Source organism: Cupressus sempervirens, chromosome 8 (assembly GCF_028749045.1).
Source record: "Cupressus sempervirens isolate cs-2001-9-10 chromosome 8, ASM2874904v1, whole genome shotgun sequence".
In the NCBI taxonomy this organism is placed as follows: Eukaryota; Viridiplantae; Streptophyta; class Pinopsida; order Cupressales; family Cupressaceae; genus Cupressus; species Cupressus sempervirens.
This window is the reverse complement of record NC_143125.1, coordinates 581,489,005-581,509,112: the sequence shown is the minus strand read 5'-3', so window position 1 is coordinate 581,509,112 and position 20,108 is coordinate 581,489,005. Positions and strand designations below refer to the sequence as shown.

The 20,108-nt window shown below is 33.3% G+C and overlaps 1 protein-coding gene across 1 annotated transcript in view; it reads left to right on the top strand.

The window, feature by feature from the left end:
- The window catches only part of LOC149543760 (pectin acetylesterase 3-like), a 182,433-nt gene that overhangs the window by 88,913 nt on the left and 73,412 nt on the right, over positions 1 to 20,108 (top strand). Inside the window, exons 8-10 of the mRNA XM_089798453.1 lie at positions 4,854 to 4,910; positions 5,010 to 5,087; positions 5,177 to 5,282. Coding sequence (XP_089654579.1) covers positions 4,854 to 4,910; positions 5,010 to 5,087; positions 5,177 to 5,282 — 241 coding nt within the window. The remainder of the gene's footprint in view (positions 1 to 4,853; positions 4,911 to 5,009; positions 5,088 to 5,176; positions 5,283 to 20,108) is intronic.

Sequence of the window (20,108 nt, the reverse complement as noted above, 5' to 3'; positions counted from 1 at the left end):
AAGGATAGGTACAAGCACTTGACACAATTAACTAAAAGCTATGCAATAAAATAATAAAAAACTATATGTGCTCCCATAGAGAATATAAATGACAACTAATGTGTCCAAGTGGAGCTTAAACAAGAGTAAATAATAAATTATGCTAACCAAAGTGTCTAGCATTGAAGGAATTGAAACAATTATCAAGTGACTTAGAGCAGTGATTCAGATAATTACATTTGATATTGATTCTTAAGAAAGGGTTGATATGCTAAGGGAAATGCAAGTTAGCAATTAGGGATATGCAGCAATCATCAAATGGAGAGTAATTGCCTTAACAGGGATCCACAAGAACCAAAATGTACAATTAAGCATGATGGTTAAAGTGCAAATTTTGTTAATGAAAATAGAAGCAAAAGGGATGTTATTTAGTAAAACTAGGAGTTATGATTCATCTCAAAGAGTTATCCCTCTTTGAATCCATGTGTCCTTTCCACCTATTATTTCCCTCCATCTAAAGATATGGAGATATAAAAGGAGAATGCAGGAGGAAAGGGATATGTGGGAAGTTTTTTATTCTAATACGAAGACCAAACTAGATGTTCAGATTGATGCACAGATTATAAATCATGGATGCACAATTTTAAGAGAATGTTAAACAGGACCAGGATCAAACTATTATCACATAAGCAAGACAATATAGAATCAGAGTCAGCAATATTAGAAGACTATCACATGAAGAACCTCATGTCCCCATGCAGCTGCTTATGAACAATTTATGCGTGAAGTTAAGCAGCTAGAGTGTTGTCATTAAATTTTTTATGTTTGGAGGATAGGATAAATTGGAATTTTTTCCTACAATAATGGAGCAGCAGCTGCTTAAAATCGTATAATAAGCTTTGGGAAAAATGGGGGGCTGAAAATAAGCAGCCTATGCTTATTGGAAAAAGACAGATGTATTCATTCCCTTGATTCCTCTTCTTTTTATTTGGCTAGAATTTCTCTTCTGAATTTAATTTGCAACAAATACTATGCAAACTTTCATTGAGTAGTGGTGCTTAAAATAAATAGCAAATTTTGTTTCCACGGGGCTATCAGCTGCTCAAATTAGTGCTAAAATTATTGAGCAGCAACAGCTAGCTAAAATAAGCTTAGCAGCTGCATGAGGACCTGCTCTAAGATAGATAATCATCAATTATAGTGACAATCATATCAATCACAAAGTGATTGCAGATTGCTACTATTACATCCCAATTTTCAACCCAATTTAAAATGTTCATATAGCCGTTGAGGTTCACATGAAGTTAGTTGACAGTTAAATTTTTTATAATCCTGCGAGATGGTAAGATGGTTAGTCGTTATAATTTCATATGAAGATAACATGCTAGATGATTGTTTATTATGAATTTATGGAATTGAAAAGGCGGTTAGCCGTTATGGTTATTTATGATTAATAACTTGTTATGGTAATACGCTTTAACTGCGGAGAATTTCCTTGTAGGGAGCATGTCAAAGGGGTGAAAGCATTGTCAAAAAAGAATTGGGCACGGGAGCATCACCATCACTGGGCAAATGCATATGAATCATGAATCACCATGGTCAAGGACCTAGCGATTGCATAATAGGATACACACATTAGACATGCATGACCTATTAAGTAAACATTTAAAATATTAATCATTTTAACTTAATTAATGCGTACCTCAAATGACTTTTGGTTGACTTTTCCACCACATCATTATAATACATATTTATGTATGTACACAGATATAAATTAAAGGTGACATCATAATATTATTTTTATACAAAATTTTATCTATTTAATATGTACATTTAAATGCATGTACAAGAAGATAACATAAATGTTCCAAGATGAAACATGTATTTAGATATATATATTTAAAAGGTACGACTTTGGATAAACATTTAATATGTGCCATATTAATAAAATATATTTACGTGCAAGCAAATAAATATGTTTATATTATTCTTTTGATTTGTAACCTTTCAAATTCTTTTCCTTATTAATTCAATTCTTTGTTTGAAACCGAATGCACATTTGGCATATTATATTGGCGATCAAGAGCCAAGTCTCTTCTTTAGGATTTATGGCTTCTTTGGAACCCAGAGAGACTTAGAACCTTCTTATATTATGAAATCAAGGAAGATGGAAGACATTAACTCATCACCCGACTTCCTTTTCAGCACCCGACTTCTTTTTATTGCACTCGACTTCCTTTCCATACCATCCAACTTCTTCTTTTTAGCACCCGTCTTCTTCCTATATTTTGGATACCTCTATAGATATCGTACAATATCTCTGAAATTTACCATTTTTATTCATTGCATATTCCTTCCACAATTTGCCATTGATAATTTACTGAAGACGTGATTGTTAATCACACTGGATTTGTGCTTCTTCCATGAAGGGTGGGGCTGATTGATAGTGTCCAACAAGACACCATTCTATTCCAGATTTGACCAGGTTATGTGGTGATCATATTTCGAGCATTACAATATTTTTATTATCAGATATCGCTACAATCCAATCTACTATGGCAGTAAGATACAGTCTTGTATCATGATGCAAATCATTTTGTTTAAATATAATCAGTTAGACCATCTCTAATATAGAGCTGTTTAAATATCATGAGTAAAAGACAAGTATCCATGACATGATATCATATCTTTATTATGCTATTGAAAGTCGGAATTAAATGATATTTATTTTGCAAGTTTTAAAGTTACGTTTCTTAGAATTCATAGAATGTGATGAGCTGGAAACATGTAATATTCTTATATCAGTTGAGGGTCAACAAAAAAAGCTAGTTGTTTTGAGATTCAAACAACTGGGACTCACCCGGTTGTATAGCCAAGGAAAAGGGTGTAGAGATAAAAGAAATGAGTCTGCATTAGCATGAAACAGAATTCAGATGTGACATAACAATTATTTATTATTCTAAAAAGAATCATTTGATAGCTCATGCATGTCCAATACATTCACTGTTGTCAAGTCGAGTGGTGTGATTAAGTACCAGGATGCTCAATGACTAACAAGGTGTTTCATGTCTATTCCGAGTATGGAGGGCCTTTCTGGTTAGAGAAAGTGTGCGGGATAAGTTTAAGGTCCGTGGTTGGGTGGTTAAGCCCCTGGCAATGTTTCCCCTCTTGGCAAGATGTCAAGATGTGCATCTAATAAAGATAAGTTGAGTATTCAAACATTTATTGGCAACAGGTATTTTTACTTCTATGATATTTATACAAGTAGAAGTTATGATGGATTAATTTATATCGTTGAATTCGGTTATTTCTTTTGACGAAAGCAACCTTTCTCATCAATGTAATTGGTAATCATTTAGATTGATTGACCTTCCAACTGAATGTGAAATATATCTATAGGATTGTTATTTCAGTCTTTTCATTTATAAGAATAATGATTATGACCATAACTTCTAATCTTATGCTATTGCCACAGTTAGCAATAGGAAGAAAAAGAATGAAACATAGGTATCTGTCACCCCAAATGATACAGTGGTATCTGATGTCCTAAACAATACAGTGGTATCTGATGCCCTAAATGATATAGTGGTATCTGACACCCCAAGTGATACAGTGGTATTTGATGCCCTAAAAGATCCAATGGCAATTGATGCCTGAATTAACAGTGGTATGTGATGCCCTAAATGATCTAATGATAATAGATGCCCTAATTGATACAATGGTATGTGATGCCCTAATTGATATAGTGGTACTTGATGGTAATCATCATTTGATTTTGATATAATGGTATTGGATGGTAATCATCATTTGATCCTAAGTGGTATTTGTGGACTAACCTGGGTGTTTGTAGAAACATCCCTAGATTGATTTTGATTTCAAATTCCATGGTTTGTAGATTTTAATTTCCATAGTAAATTCATTGATGGTATTTTCAATTCTTAGTTATGGAATTTTGTTTAATTTGACTGTAACCGTTAATATCATTCACTTGAACATAACTGATATAACTGTCTTCCTTTGAAAATGAAGTAATAATTGTATTTCTTTAATATGTTAGTTGTTAGTTAAGACCCAGGAAAAGTGTTTGTTATAGTGAGTGGCTATAATATTGACTATGTTTGTCATTCCTTTGCTCCTTTAAAGATCACAGTTATACCTGATTGATTGCATAAGAAAAAGGATTAAAATAATAGGGACAATGATAATCAGTATCATTTAAGTGATATTCGACATCATATTAAAGATCACTGGAATCAGAATTGGATAATCGCATAAGTCAAATTTACAAGGATCAGGAGCAGTGATTATTGTGTCTTGCAGATGGCTATATTAGTGATTCTAGTTGTACAGTTTTTTCCAATTTACAAATATGTCAGAGCATCATCAGATCGATATAAACTTCTATATTTCATAATTGTCATCTTTGTAGTGATGAATATTAGATTAATACAATCTTTATAATATCTGATCGATACTTGTCTACAACAGCAGTTATTGCGTAAGATCTCTTATCATATTCATACTGGTATAAGACATAGGACCTCATTTACACTGAGATCGATCTTTGTCACATCAGCATTTATCTTTCGTAAGTATTATGATATGAAATCAATCTGTGTTGATCATAGGCAATCTCCATTGCAATTATGCCATCATCCAGAATCACACCAGAATTGTTGTTTATCAATATAGCTCTTGCTTAACATCGAAGATTGAAGACATTTGCATTGAACAATCTCTCCGTTGTCTAGCAGATAGAAAGAAGTATCTTGTGATTTGAATTTAAGAATTTAGAGAAAACCCTAATAAGTTGTAGAAGTCAACATTACAGTAATTTTTTGTTTTCATGTACTTCTCAATTTCGCTGACCGCAGGGAATAGGGAAAAACTTGCCTCACGCATGTACTATCTCACAAGTGGATCCAAACCAGGTGCTATATAGTGTTTACAGTTTGCTTCCTAACATAAATATATCTATGTTTGAGGAACATGCTTCATATGTCTGATTCTATTATGGAATGAATTTGCAGTGTTTTTTTCCACAGTATCTATTGCCATACATCGAGACACCCATATTTGTCTTGAATGCAGCATATGATTCTTGGCAGGTAATTTCCTTAACATTATCATTGTTCGTGAGTTTATTTCTTGATACATTCTTGGAAAGCCAATTCTTTGTGTTTTGCATGATTTCCAGATTGATAATATTTTGGTACCAAGGTCAGCTGATCCTTCTGACCATTGGCATTATTGTAAGATGAATGCAGCTAATTGCACTACAGCTCAATTGGAGATATTGCAAGGTTTTATTTCTGTTTCCTTTCTTGTAGTTGCTTCTTATTGTTGAGCTTGAAACAGAGTGAAAAACAATAGACTTGAATAGCAAGTGGTCATATTCAAGGCTTGGTTACAAATTCCCAGAAATTCCATACAAAAGATATTAGTTTATTTATAGAGGACTTAGGAGTATTGCTTTAATATCATACTACACTTAATCAATTTTTAGGTTAGTTTAGTTGTATACTGCTGAATTCAGATTTTACTCTTTAAATTTTATGATCTACTTAAACTATCTTAAGATTATAAATACATATCCAGCATAACAGTGAAGGATCTCCAGTAGCTATTCATGAGGATAGACATCAAACATAAGATTGATTTTTTCCAATAGTAGTACTGGTATATTTTATCTCAATCATAAATAATGTTTTTCTTGTCATAGCTATGGTTACAAGATTCAGACTTGGCAAATTCATATGCGTGGAGTATAGATTTTTTTTGAAGATTCAAAGCTTTTCTTATGAATCCTGCACTAAATTAATTTTAAAGATCTAATAAATTAATCAAATAGAGCTGATGGATCAATTGAGTTAAAAGGTAGAATCAATTTGAAATAGACAGTTTTTTTTGGAGGAGATGTAGTGTGGTGGTGTAAGTTTTCCTTGTGCTTTGACAAGTGTTTTAAATTGCTACCGGAATGTTAACTTCTTGTATGAATTACTCAATGAAAGATAATTCAATACGATATTTTAATACTGCCAGAATGAGAAATTTTACATCTGTAAAATGTGGCCTTCTAGGTAGCTGTCTGGAGCAAACTTTAGCCTATTTAAGTTGCATAGACTTGTTTAGTTATTTAGAGCTATCCAATAAAATATTTTTTAAGGGTATCTTTATCTAATTAACTTGATAAAGTTATATGAAGTGACTTAAGTGAAATATTTGAAAGGGCTTATTATAATAATTTAATTAAATGGTCATTAATGAATTACTTCACGTTGGAATTTGAAGGGCTTCCGGAAATGCTTTTAGGGTTTTGATATAAGGTGATTTTGGGGGTCACTTGGTTTGCTTTGTCTATTTTCCGATTTCTGAATTTTTGAGAGCTTTTTGAGGAGTAAAATCCATAGAACAAATATCATAAGGGATACTGGTTTCAATAATACAAGAAATCTACTCTAGCTAGCGTAGGAGAGATTATTATTATTTCCTGAATGATTTAGTGATTGAAACTTTTAGAAAGTGATGAAGTCTTTGTCTTTTTTTAAAGACCAATTTCAAGGTTTATTATCGATTTTGAAGATTGAATACCATAAAGGAATATCATATTCATATTGGACGAATGAGATTTATTTATGTTGTTGGGCATATGAGTTAAGAAAACTCGTGTTGAGAAACTAAACTGGAGACTTTTGCCTTGAATGATAGGTGTATAGCTTGGTGCTTGGGGTTTATGTCATCTTTCTTGTGAAAACTAGAGTAGTGGTGCATATATTACATTCTACCAACAAGGTTTTACCCTTAACAATTTGAGCATGCAAACCTGTACATAAAATTTTTATTTATTCTACTATGTAATGTCCCCTCTTCCAGTATTGAGTCTCACTAGCTCCTTTGATGAGTAGATGTAATATCCCTAATGGATATCATACCAATTTTCCTTCTAAACAAATTTCAACGTATAATAGATAACTCATGCAAATGCAACCAGCGAATGAACCAATAATGCTCATTAAAGTATTCAATTTTAACACATCAGATTTGGTATTGTATTATAAACCAGCAATACAATAACATGCATAGAGTCCAATCTTATAAACAGCAATAACAGTCAGCTTAGGAACATATAAAAGAACCTGTAAACCCAATGTGAACTTTGTCTTGAATCCACTACGCCCAATCCACCATAGAAGATCTGAGGGTTTGTGTCCTCGGATCTTGAATAGAAGCTGAAGCTTCCTTAATTTCTCCAAGAGAAATATGAAACCAAATCAATATCCAAGCATATTGAAAATGAGCAAGACTCCCTCTTTTAATGCTTAACAGTGACTCTTCAATTGCCTTCTGTCTTTTTGTCTTATCCTTCTTTGTCACCTTTAACTCAATAATATTAATTTGACCCATTTAATAACTTTTCATTAAGCTCCCTTAAGCCAAAATTAATATTTTATGAATTTGACTTTAGAATTCTTAATATCCCAAAAAGGGACATTACAAGTCCTCCCTCCTCAAGATTGCTCGCCTTCAAGCAATCATGATTCCATAGTCCAATACTTGGGTGCCATGTCCATCTGCGAGGCATTCCATAGCTCGTACTAGTAACCATATAATCAAGATACGCCAAATTGCGGAATAAACAATAAGGATGCAACTAGCCTATCACTATGATCCTTGGTTCCCAAATAAAAACCTGTGTGATGCCCTTAATATCACCCACTAACTCTTCTAATACTTGAGCCCATAAAGAGGATAATATCTGCCAAATTACCTCATAAACCATAGTACATTGCAGGAAATCGTGGAGTAATTCAACAGTAGGTGTTACAAGAGTAAGCATCTCAAAAGAGAGTGACTCAGAAAGCCATTTTTATTCACCTCTCTCAACTGTGTAAGGACATACATCACACCAAATATCCAAATTCTGCACACAAGAGGAATCCATCAATATCAAAACATATCCAAGAAGATCATTAGACTCCTGTCGTACAACTCTGACCTCATCTTCACCATTCCAAGATTGGTGGAGCCCATCAATGAAACCATCCAAGCTATATTGCTAACTCTACCAATACTTGGGTCCTAATGAAAACAACTCTCACATGCATCGTCCATAAGGAGATACAAACCATGGAAAGAATCGACAACATCATAACTACAACCAACTTGTGCAAGACTCCTATGGATGTGCTGACTCTACATGTAATCCAGTTGGTGGCAACTGACACCATAATCACCCTGTAAACCGATATCCTCATGACACACATGTGAAAAAGAAGTAAGCAACCCACTTGGATACATATCACTATAGTGAAAAATTGATTGGTGCCCCTATAAGTTATCTCCCATCACCACTTGGTTCAAATACTTGCAACCTCTAATGCCCTCTTCCGAATATGGAAGACGTTCATTCCACAATGAATAATACAATCTCTAAGTCAACCCACACCTGTGGCTCATCAAATCCTCCACATGTGGATCAAACAAAAAGTAATGAGCACTCATCATTATATAGTCACACTGCATAACCTCAACCTCCGTCAATGGCTCATCATAGAGTACAACCTGCTGATTGGGAGTTGATGAATCCGGCTTAACCTGATAAACCCTCGCACTATCATCGCTTACCACCTCCTTAATGGTCATATCTGAATGTCGGGCTAAATTAGATCATGCCAAATGTAACATCTGCTTTTCTTGGGTCTTAACTAACAACTAACATATCAAAGAATACAATTATTATTTCATTTTCATAGGAAGACAATTATATCAGTTACATTCATGTGAATGAGATTAATGTTTAAAAATCAATTAAACGAAATTCCATAACTAAGAATTCAAAACACCATCAATGAATTTACTATGGAAACTAAAATCTACATACCATGGAATTTTGAAACCGAAATCAATCTAGGTATGCTTCTGCAACCAACCAGGTTAGTCCACAAATACCATTTAGGATCTAATGACAATTACCATCAAATACCATTATATCAAAATCAAAAGATGATTACCATCAAATACCACTAAATCAATATCAAATGACGATTACCATCAAATACCACTATATTAATTAGACCATCACATACTGCTGTATTAATTAGGGCATCAATTACCATTGGATCATTTAGGGTATCAGATACCACTGTATCACTTGGGATGTCAAATACCACTATATCATTTTGGGCATTAGATACCATTGTATCGTTTAAGATATTAGATACCTCTATATCATTTAGGGCATTAGATACCACTGTATCATTTAGGACATCAGATACCACTGCATCATTTAGGGCGTCAAATACCTCTTTTTCATTCCTTTTCTTCCTATTGCTAACTGTGGCAATAACATAAGATTAGAAGTTATGCTCATAATCATTATTCTTATAAATGAAAGACTGAAATAACAATCCTATAGATATATTTCATATTCAGTTGGAAGGTCAATCAATCTAAATGATTCTCAAATACATTAACAAGAAAGGTTGCTTTCATCAAAGGAAATAACCAAATTCAATGATATAAATTAATCCATCATATCTTCTATTTGTATCATAAAAGTAAAAATACCTGTTACTAATAAATGTTTGAATGCTCAACTTATCTTTATCAGATGCACCTTCTGACATCTTGCGGAGAGGGAAAACATTGCTAGAGGCTTAACCACCCAACCTCAGACCATAACTTATCCCCACACAATCTCTAACTAGAAAGACCCTCCGTACTCGGAATAGACATGAAATACTTTGTCTGTCACTGAGCCTCCTGGTATCTAATCACACCACTCGACTTGACAATAGGAGAAAACAATAAACGTGATCATGCATGAGCTATTAAATGATTCCTTTCTCTCACCTCTTCACCCTTTTCATTGGCTATACAGCCGGGTGAGTCCCAGGTGTTTGAATCTCAGAGAAACCAACTCTTTCTGTTGATCTTCAACTGATATAAGAATTTTACATGTTTCCAGCTTATCACATTCTGTGAATTCTGAGAAGTGTAACTTTAAGACTTGAAGAATAAATATCATTTGATTATGACCTTCAACATCATATAAAGATATGATATCATGTCATGGATATTTGGTTTTTACTCATCATAAACAACTCTATCTTAGAGATGGTCTAACTGATGATATTTAAAAAAAATGATTTGTACCATGATACAAGACTGCATCTTATTGCTATAGTAAATTGGACTACAACGATATCTGATAATAAAACATATTGTAATACTTGGAATATGATCACCACATAACCTGGTAAAAAATCTGGAATAGAATAGTGTCTTGCTGGACGCTATCAATCAACCCCACCCTACATAGGTATTTGAAGTATAGGAAGAAGACGGGTGTTAAAAAGAAGTCAGATGCAATAAAAAGAAATCGAAAAGTAACATGAATCTTGTTTAAACGCTATTAGCCGACACCTTCACGGAAAGAACTCCAAATGCAATCTTAGTGTGATTCTAATCATGTATTCAACAAGAGTATAGACGAAATGAGAATCATTGTGGCAGAAATATGCAGGAAAAGAACGAAGGGAAATCTGTAGAAGGATATCTCGTGAGGAATGAGACTCTATGGTCTCTCACAACTTCCATAATATAAAGAGATAAAATGTCTCTTTGGCTTCCAAGAAGCTGTAACATAAACGAAGTGTCTTGGCTCTTGGATGCCAAATAAATATGGCAAGTGTTCAATCGGTTCGAGTAAAGAATTGAATAAATAAGAAAAAGAATTTGAAAGGTTACAAATCAAAAGAATAATATAAACATATTTATTTGCTTGCACATAAATATATTTTATTAAGATGGCACATATTAAATGTTTATCCAAGGTTCTACCTTTTAAATATGTATATCTAAATAGATGTTTCATCTTGGAACATTTATTTTTTCTTCTTCTACATGCATTTAAATGTACGAATCAAATAGATAAAATTTTGTATAAAAATAATATTATGATGTCACCTTTAATTTATATCTATGTGTACGTACATAAATATGTATATAATGATGTGGTGGAAAAGTCAACCAAAAGTCATTAAAGGTTTTTAATGTTTATCTAATAGCTCATGCGTGTCTAATGTGTGTATCCTATTATGCAGTCACTAGGTCCTCGATCATGGTGATTCACAATTCATACCCATTTGTCTAGTGATTGTGATGCTCCTTTGCTTAATTCTTTTTTGACAATGCTTTCACCTCTTCAACGTGCTCCCTACAAGGAAATTCTTTGTAGTTAAATCATATTATCATAACAAGTTATTAATCATAAATAATCATAATGGCTAACTACCTTTTCAATTCTATGAATTCATGATAAATAATCAACTAGCATGTTATCTTCACATGAAATTATAACGACTAATCATCTTACCATTTCGCAGGATTATAACAACTTTAATTGTCAACTGACTTCATGTGAACCTCAACGACTATATGAACATTTTAAATTGGGTCGAAAATTGGGATGTAATACCAAATGTAATTTCTGATTTAACTCAGCATTCTGATTTTTTGCTTCATGAAATGCCACTAAAGTAGCATTAAGGGTGTCCTTCACATTCAACAACTCATTGGTACGTTCATCTACATTTGCTTCCTTCTTCCTCAGTGCTTTTGAGTAAATCTGTGTAAGGTCAAAGAGATAATCTCGATCTGAAAGGTGTAGGTAATCTGATTTCATTGTTCTCATTCCTTCCTTAATTACCTGCAAATGTGAGAACTCCTCTTGGAGTCCTTTTTGTCTTCTCTCTAATTGCTTCCTCCAAAAATATTTTTCAACCATCTCATAAATATTATCAAAATGTGTTAGAGCTGCAATAATCTTTTGTTTGGTTGCTTTCATTTGACTCTCCAAATAAGGTGAATTAGTAGGTGTATGCAATAAGTCAAATGCATATGAGGTGGGAGAAAGTGTTCCAACATGCATATCCATATCATCAATGCCATCATTTATACTCTATTGTGCAAAAGAATTAGGGCAGCATCATACTCATAAATAAATTCATTACAACAAGAATCTATACCATATGTAGTGACCCGCAAGTCTAAATCAAAATCAGCGTCAACACTCACAAAATGTAATGTCCCCACTAATAGGGTGGGTTAGGGACAAGTAATACCTACAAAATAAATATTAGAATCACAATAATAATAAAACTAACTATATTATTCTACCCTCTAAGTTAACTCCAATCTTAAGGACGTCTCCAAATCGGGCTTCATAACTCATAACCACTTCGCTGTCATCCCATGAGCGCACCCCTTAAGATTCTTCTTGGACGAGCATCCTCTCTCCAAGGCCAACAACATATGCATATGTTTGACAACATTAGAATATTCTAGCAACACGAAGAATTCACGGCCATGGTAGTCGGTTCAAGGTGTTAATACCTTGCTACCCCCATGCTTCGAGTCTTATAATTCTCCTAATAGATTAATGTATTATTACAGACAAATTTACCTATAGAAATTATGAGAAGTTAAATTCAATTCTATTGATTGACAACTAGGCATTCCAATATTTCAATACATCTTTGAGGATCCCTTAATCTGACTTCCTAATCCTCTGGGAGGATCCCCTGTGTTCATGAGGAACGGTCTTTGATTAATTGGCCTTCTTCCCTAAAACTACTTTCAAGTCGGGCCTCATAAATCCTCTGGGAAGACACTTTGGGTTCCTCAGAATGATCCTCGATTAGTTAGCCATTATCCTTCAAAGACCTACAAGACTATCTTAACACATCTACTACATTTCTCTTCAATAAATTCATTAATATAAATAAAGTCATAAACATTATTAAATAAATATAATCCATAAACATACCTTTCTTACCTTCTTTTCTTGGTCCATGTTGCTCTATCCTTAGTCAGCCCTTCAATGAATTATTCCTCCTAGATTATCAAAACTCTATATTTACTTTCCAAAATTCTTCATTTTCTAATTATAAAGAAAGGAAAAAATATTTTCATTTCTTCTTTCCCAAGAGTCACAACCTTTCATAATACAAATCCTTTGTAAAGTCACAACACTTCATAGTTATAATCTTTTCGAAAAGTCACAACACTTCATAACTAAAATCCTTCGAAAATTTTTCAATACTTTATAATCAAAATATTTTTTGAAGAGTCACAACTGTTCATAATTGTGACCGCTTCAAAGGTTCACATCCTTTCAATATCATTGATACTTTTACAGAAAGTCACTTCCTTATTTTCTTCATATTACTTTACTCTTCCATTTTTCCTTTTTGAACTTTTCCCCTTTTCACTTTCTTTTTTCTACTCTCTGAAATAAACTCTCCTCCCTTTTATATGTTAATTTTTGGAAGTCATGTCTATTTGTTAAACATCTCTTAACTTTTCATTAGATTTAGCTAATTTATATTATTCTATGTTATATTATTTATTTACTTACTTATTTGTGTTATTTTATTTATTCTTAAGTTCTACTTAGAAAGTTAACATGCTTTCTACAATATTGTCTCTTGTATTTAATTTTATTTCTTTCTTTACTCATTGAAATTTTATTATTTTTAATTATTTAAAATATCACAGTAAATATTATTTTATTAATAATATAGATTAAATAATTATTGTTTCCTTGTTTTATATTTTAGTATTAGTTTTATATAACTTTATTATTTATTTAGTAGCATTGTATTATCTAATTATTATTAAAATTCTATCTTAAAATGAGGATCTGACAGTCCGCCCTTTTTCAAATTGCTTGTCCTCAAGCAATTAGATAATTTCTTTTGTTGAGTTGAAATATATATATATTTTTTAATCCAAATTATTAGGTTGCTATCATGGATATGTTTGGATCCTTTCTAATATTTATTAACTTTCTACATTAGTCTTTCATATTAATTATTTTTTTAGATCCTCTTTAACCCTACAGGATGGCAAGTCATGCTTTGACACCACTGTAATGTGCCCACTAATAGGGTTAGTTAGAGACAAGTAATACTTGCAAAATAAATGTTAGAATCACAATAATAATAAAACTAACTATATTATTCTACCCTCTAAGTTAACTCCAATCTTAAGGACATCTCTAAATCGGGCTTCATAACTCATAGTGACTTCGCCGTCATCTCAGGAGTGCACCCTTTAAGATTCTTCTTGGACGGGCATCCTCTATCCAAGGCCAACGACATATGCATATGTTTGACAACATCAAAATTTCTGGCAACATGGAGAATTCTCAGCCATGGTGGTCGGTTCAAGGTGTTAATACTTTGCTATGCCCACGCTTCGAGTCTTATAATTCTCCTAATAGATTAATGTATTATTACAAACAAATTTACCTATAGAAATTATGAGAAATTAAATTCAATTCTATTAATTGACAACTAGGGATTCCAATATTTCAATACATCTTTGAGGATCAATTAATCTGGCTTCTAACCCTTTGGGAGGATCCCCTATGTTCATGAGGAACGGTCTTTGATTATTTGGCCTTATTCCCTAAGGCTACCTTTCAAGTCGGGCCTCATAAGCCTCTAGGAAGACCCTTTGGGTTCCTCAGAACGATCCTCGATTAGTTAGCCATATTCCTTCAAAGACCTACAAGACTATCTTAACACATGTACTACATTTCTCTTCAATAGATTCATTAATATAAATAAAGTCATAAACATTATTAAATAAATATAATCCATGAACATACCTTTCTTACCTTCTTCTTTTCTTGGTCCATGTGGCTCTATCCTTAGTCGGCCCTTCAATGAATTATTTCTTCTAGATTATCTCAACTCTATATTTACTTTCCAAAATTCTTCATTTTCTAATTATAAGAAAAGAGAAAAAAATAAAAATTTATTTCTTCTTTTCTAAAAGTCACAAACTTTCATAATACAAATCCTTTGAAAAGTCACAACACTTCATAGTTATAATCCTTTCGAAAAGTCACAACACTTCATAACTAAAATCCTTTGGAAAATTCTCAATACTTTATAATCAAAATATTTTTTGAAGAGTCATAACTATTCATAATTATGACCCCTTCAAAGGTTCACATCCTTTCAATATCATTGATACCTTTTTAGAAAGTCGCTTTCTTATTTTCTTCATATTATTTTCCTCTTCCATTTTTCCTTTTTGAACTCTTTCCCTCTTCACTTCTTTTTTCCTACTCTCTAAAATAAACCCTCCTTCCTTTTATATCTTAATTTTTAGGAGTCATGTCTATTTGTTAAACATCTCTTAACTTCTCATTAGATTTAGTTAATTTATATTATTTATTTACCTACTTATTTGTGTCTATTTTAATTATTATTAAGTTCTATTTAGAAAGTTAACATACTTTCTACAATTTTGTCTCTTGTATTTAATTTTATTTGTTTCTTTACTCATTGAAATTTTATTATTTTTTAATTATTTGAAATATCACACTAAATATTATTTTATTAATAATATAGATTAAATAATAATTATTTCCTTGTTTTATATTTTAGTATTAGTTTTAATATAACGTTATTATTTATTTAGTAACATTGTATTATCTAATTGTTATTAAAATTCTATCTTAAAATGAGGATATGACACAAAAGATGTTGAGTCTTCATCGTTGGCTGATTGAACAATCTTTTCCAATGTGTTATCAACATGTCCATCAAAAGCACTAGTATCAACAGCCCCACAAGAAACCTCGACCTCCACGCTGCTCATCAATAGACCTGTACCATGTTTAACACCTTCCACATGATCATGAGTAGGTTTCTCTTCCTTTCCAAGACCACTAGCAAGCTGATTATTTCCATACAAATTTCTGCACCTATCTTTTGCAAAGAGATCCTAGGCCAATTCATAATATTTCTTTTTTGCTATATCATTCTTGTTTTGAAGCTTTGGATGGAAGTCCACATAATCAATAAATGGAAAGTCTTTCTGAACCTTTGGTGGAAATTTGTTATAGTCTTCATATATGTTGAGTATTCAGCTCTTATATTAGGCTCAAAATTCTGGGCTAACTGCTGTTGTAGCTTTATAATATCTTTCATGATTTTATCCAAGCCTTGTATCTTTCCCATAGCTAAGTAGTAAATATTAGTTGTCTTTAGCTAAATCTACCTTGTAATTTGGTTAAACTGTTTGTCTTGGCTTTGCTGAAGTCTATTGCAACAGGCATGAAAACCTTGCCCAATCTGAGACTTCTATGGCTGAACTTCACAAAGAAACAGTATTCAGTTTTGATTGTTGTTAGCAAACACTTATTGCATTTGTCAAACACTTTGCAGAATGCTTTGCTCTTGATTGGAAATAGTTATAACACAATTTTAAGCTTTAATGACGAAGTACCTGTATACATGCAACACAATCGCAACCAACAACCATAGCGAAGTTGGAACCACAACTTAAGTAATTCTCTATTGCCCTATTTGTAGATGTAATGTTCCCCACTTAGCCAGTTTGGATGTATGTTGTCGTTAGCCCATTCTTGTATGGTCCCGAGGGCTAACCAGGACTTCAAAAGGGATCCTGAGGTTATTTGGCCTAGTCAAATTTAATTACAGGCCAAATGGAGTTCGTTTGTTGGGTTTTCGGAAAGACTTACTATTTTTAGTAAGCCAATAGGGGGATGCAGTGCCTTCAATTTTCAGTGACAGGATGAGATGTGTTTTGTTGGGCTCTTTCTGATGAGCTATTATATGTGGGATTCCGAGTTTATTTGGTATATTATTTTAATGTTTAAAGTTACAACAGTAAAGTGACTATTTAAATTAAATATTATAATGTTTCATAAAGTCACTTTATAAAAAATCAAGAGTCCCCCTTTTGAGTACATACATGGACTTTGTAAAAGGAAAACAAGAAGTAATATTAAAACTCATGTATTATCCCACATTGGCAAGACGGAAGTGTGGAGCGAGTGAGGAAGGGATTAAAAGAAAGAGGATAGATCTCTTTTATTCATGCTTGGAAATATCAAAGAAAGTGGGTAATATTCTGGAGATTATATCTCAATAGTTTGAAGGACGAAATCCATTCAAGCTGAAAATCTTGATGCCATTGAAAGATATGGTCTTGAGATTCAACATGGTAGCAGCAAGTTCCTGTAGCAGCCGAATCACTGTAGCGCGGTACTGTAGCAGCGAGTTCCTGTAGCAGCCGAATCACTGTAGCGCGGTACTGTAGCAGAAAGTTCTTGTAGCAGCCGAATCACTGTAGCACGGTATTGTAGCAGCGAGTTCCTATAGCAGCCGAATCACTGTAGCGCGGTATTGTAGCAGCGAGTTCCTATAGCAGCCGAATCACTGTAGCGCGGTATTGTAGCAGCGAGTTCCTGTAGCAGCCGAATCACTGTAGTGCGGTACTGTAGCAGCCGAATTACTGTAGTGCGGTACTGTAGCAGCTGAATCACTGTAGCACAGTACTATAGCAGCAAGTTATACTGTAGCAGCCAAATCACTGTAGCACAGTACTATAGCAGCAAGTTACTATCACAGTTCGGATCACTGTAGCTGCGAGTTACTGTAGCAATTTCAGAACTATTAACACGGCTGTAGCCGCAATTGGTATGGACCATCACTGAACTCTATAATTGATATAATGTGTTGAGTTTAATGAGAAGATATGATTGTTATGGTAGTAGTAACTTTCTGAAAATCTGGAAACAAGAAATAAATAAATGGTCATTGTTATTAGCTACATATGGTTTTATGTTGCCTCCTATCTGCATCTTATATGAATCAAAAACAATCTTGACAAACCATTAATCAACATCAAGCTGAAAATTATTAAAAAAAGTGGTTGCAAGCCAATCGTTTGACTAAATTCCAGTGGAAGAAATAGACATTAAAATAGCAGAACAAGGCAGGCTATTACAGTAGACTAAACCAAACTATTTTGAAATAGCAGTCACATTGTAACACACTGTTTATCCCACAACAATCTATAAATGTTTGACAATTATTAACACATGCCTAAGTCTCCATGCCAGATATTAGAATTTGCGACAACCTCTGGCATAACTATCTCTGTCTGAATGCTATCTAAGTTCAGGCTCAAAAGAATATATATTTCCAAATAAAGACTTTATTCTGTTATTGGCTTCCTCATATTCTATGAAGACTTTCGAGCGTCTACAATCTTAATACTAATAACTGCTTGAATATTTTCTCGACTTTCCATTTAGTAACGGTGCTTCAGACACAACAAATGACACCCAGTTAATGATAGCTCATGGCCTCCTTCTGCATTAAATGCTCAGAAAATTTAGTAATGACAGTGGTCTAGAGGAATTTTTTGATGCTAGTAGCTCACCGTAACACTAAACCTAGCTAGGAGCATTCCCAACAATAATAATAATAATCTTTTAACTAGAAATTCACAACTCCAAAAATGATTTCATGATAAACAACAAATTTGGAATATTATTTCGATGATATTTTATGCCTATCTGCAACGTCTGTTCACCCCTACACTTGTTTGAAAGTCTCCTCATTCATATTCCTCCTTCTGGTGTATCCACAACTCAAATTTAATACTGTTCAGAGATATTATGCATTACTGTGTACACACTAACTGTCCAGTCTTTGAAATTAATTATGACTGACTTCTCTAAGAGTAGGAATAACATGTGCCAAGGATTGATTCTAGTCTTCGCTGCAGATGCAAGAGAGATGAACAGACTCTTAAAGATTCCACTCCCACCAGTCATAACCTATTTAGAAACGGCATGTGATTTGAAAGAACTCCATTCTATTGAAGAAGCGATACTTGAATGACACCCAAAGGAACACTACACCGTCACAGATACCATTGCATAGTTGTTGAAGCTACTAAGAAGGTGCGATGACTTTCACTCAGGGGTTTAGTTTTATACCTAGATTCAACGCCTGTTTCCTACAACATTGTCCTAGCAACTCATGTTGTGATGAGACTGTAACCAATTCATTCACTTAATTTCTCAATTTTGGGTGACGGTATTCAAACCTTCATCACTATCAAATCTCAATCAAAAGAATGCTTGGAAAAAATTTGCTTTGGGTCCTTGAATTCGATTCCCACACCTTAGGGATCATTCTCACGCCAACATTGCTATCTCATGCACCATCTAGGTTTTTTTTGTTGGATTGTTGTTGATCTCCACCTTAGACTAGCATTTTTGTCCATCACAAAATGATTATCGATATGCCAAATTTTGTTGCTCGTCAAGTGAGGAAACCGAGATTTGGTAACTTAGAATCATGCGGAGTTCCAACATTAGTTTCAAATATAGGATTTCACGGGCTTTCCCAGCCTAGCCACTTGCATCAAAAGTAATATACACGACATAGTATGAACAAATTTTACTTTGCCTATATCCATGACACCAATGTTTCCTTGGCGATAATAGAATAATATAGTCTCAAAAATAATAAACAGGGGCTTGCCAAAGGAATATATTAACCAAATTCTAAAATTCAATCATCAACTTACTTCAAAGGTTTCATGGGACACTAGTTGAAGCTAGGAAAAAAATGATAAGTGCGAACTATTATATAAGTCCATAGTGCCTCCCCCGCTTAAGAAATATCAAGATTATTAGATTTCCTTTGCTTATAATTGAGTTTTCAACAACTTATATCTGATCATGATAAGATATTTAATCTGTATACATTCACTTCTTCTGTGAACATCAAGATTGGACGAGCACTTCAATTGATATCAAATAATCATTAGGAGAGCCGAATCACTTGTTTGCACCTGTAAGCTTAATATGACAAAATATATTGGGTTGTGACTATCAAATACTAAAGTTTCTCCATCTTTAGAATATTTGCAGAACCATTTTATTTAAATAGAGTAGCCGGCCAAATAGATTTGTGCGTGCAAAAATATAAAAACTCACTTCAACTTAGACAAATATATTTCCCTATGTATTTTCTTTGACTACTCTGTATCCAAGGTAACTATATTTTATAAATCTCTGTCCAACTTGGCAGAATGAAATATTGAGAATAATAAGAGTTCGTGAGACACTGAAGATATATCGCACACCCGATAAAAAATTCCTTTTGTTTTCTCTAAATTTGGCTAAAACTTCATAACTGGAAACATCGATTACTTCATTTGTATAACTGCAAATGTTTTTTTGATCGAACCTCTGATTGTACCCAACAAAGTGGCAGGCTACA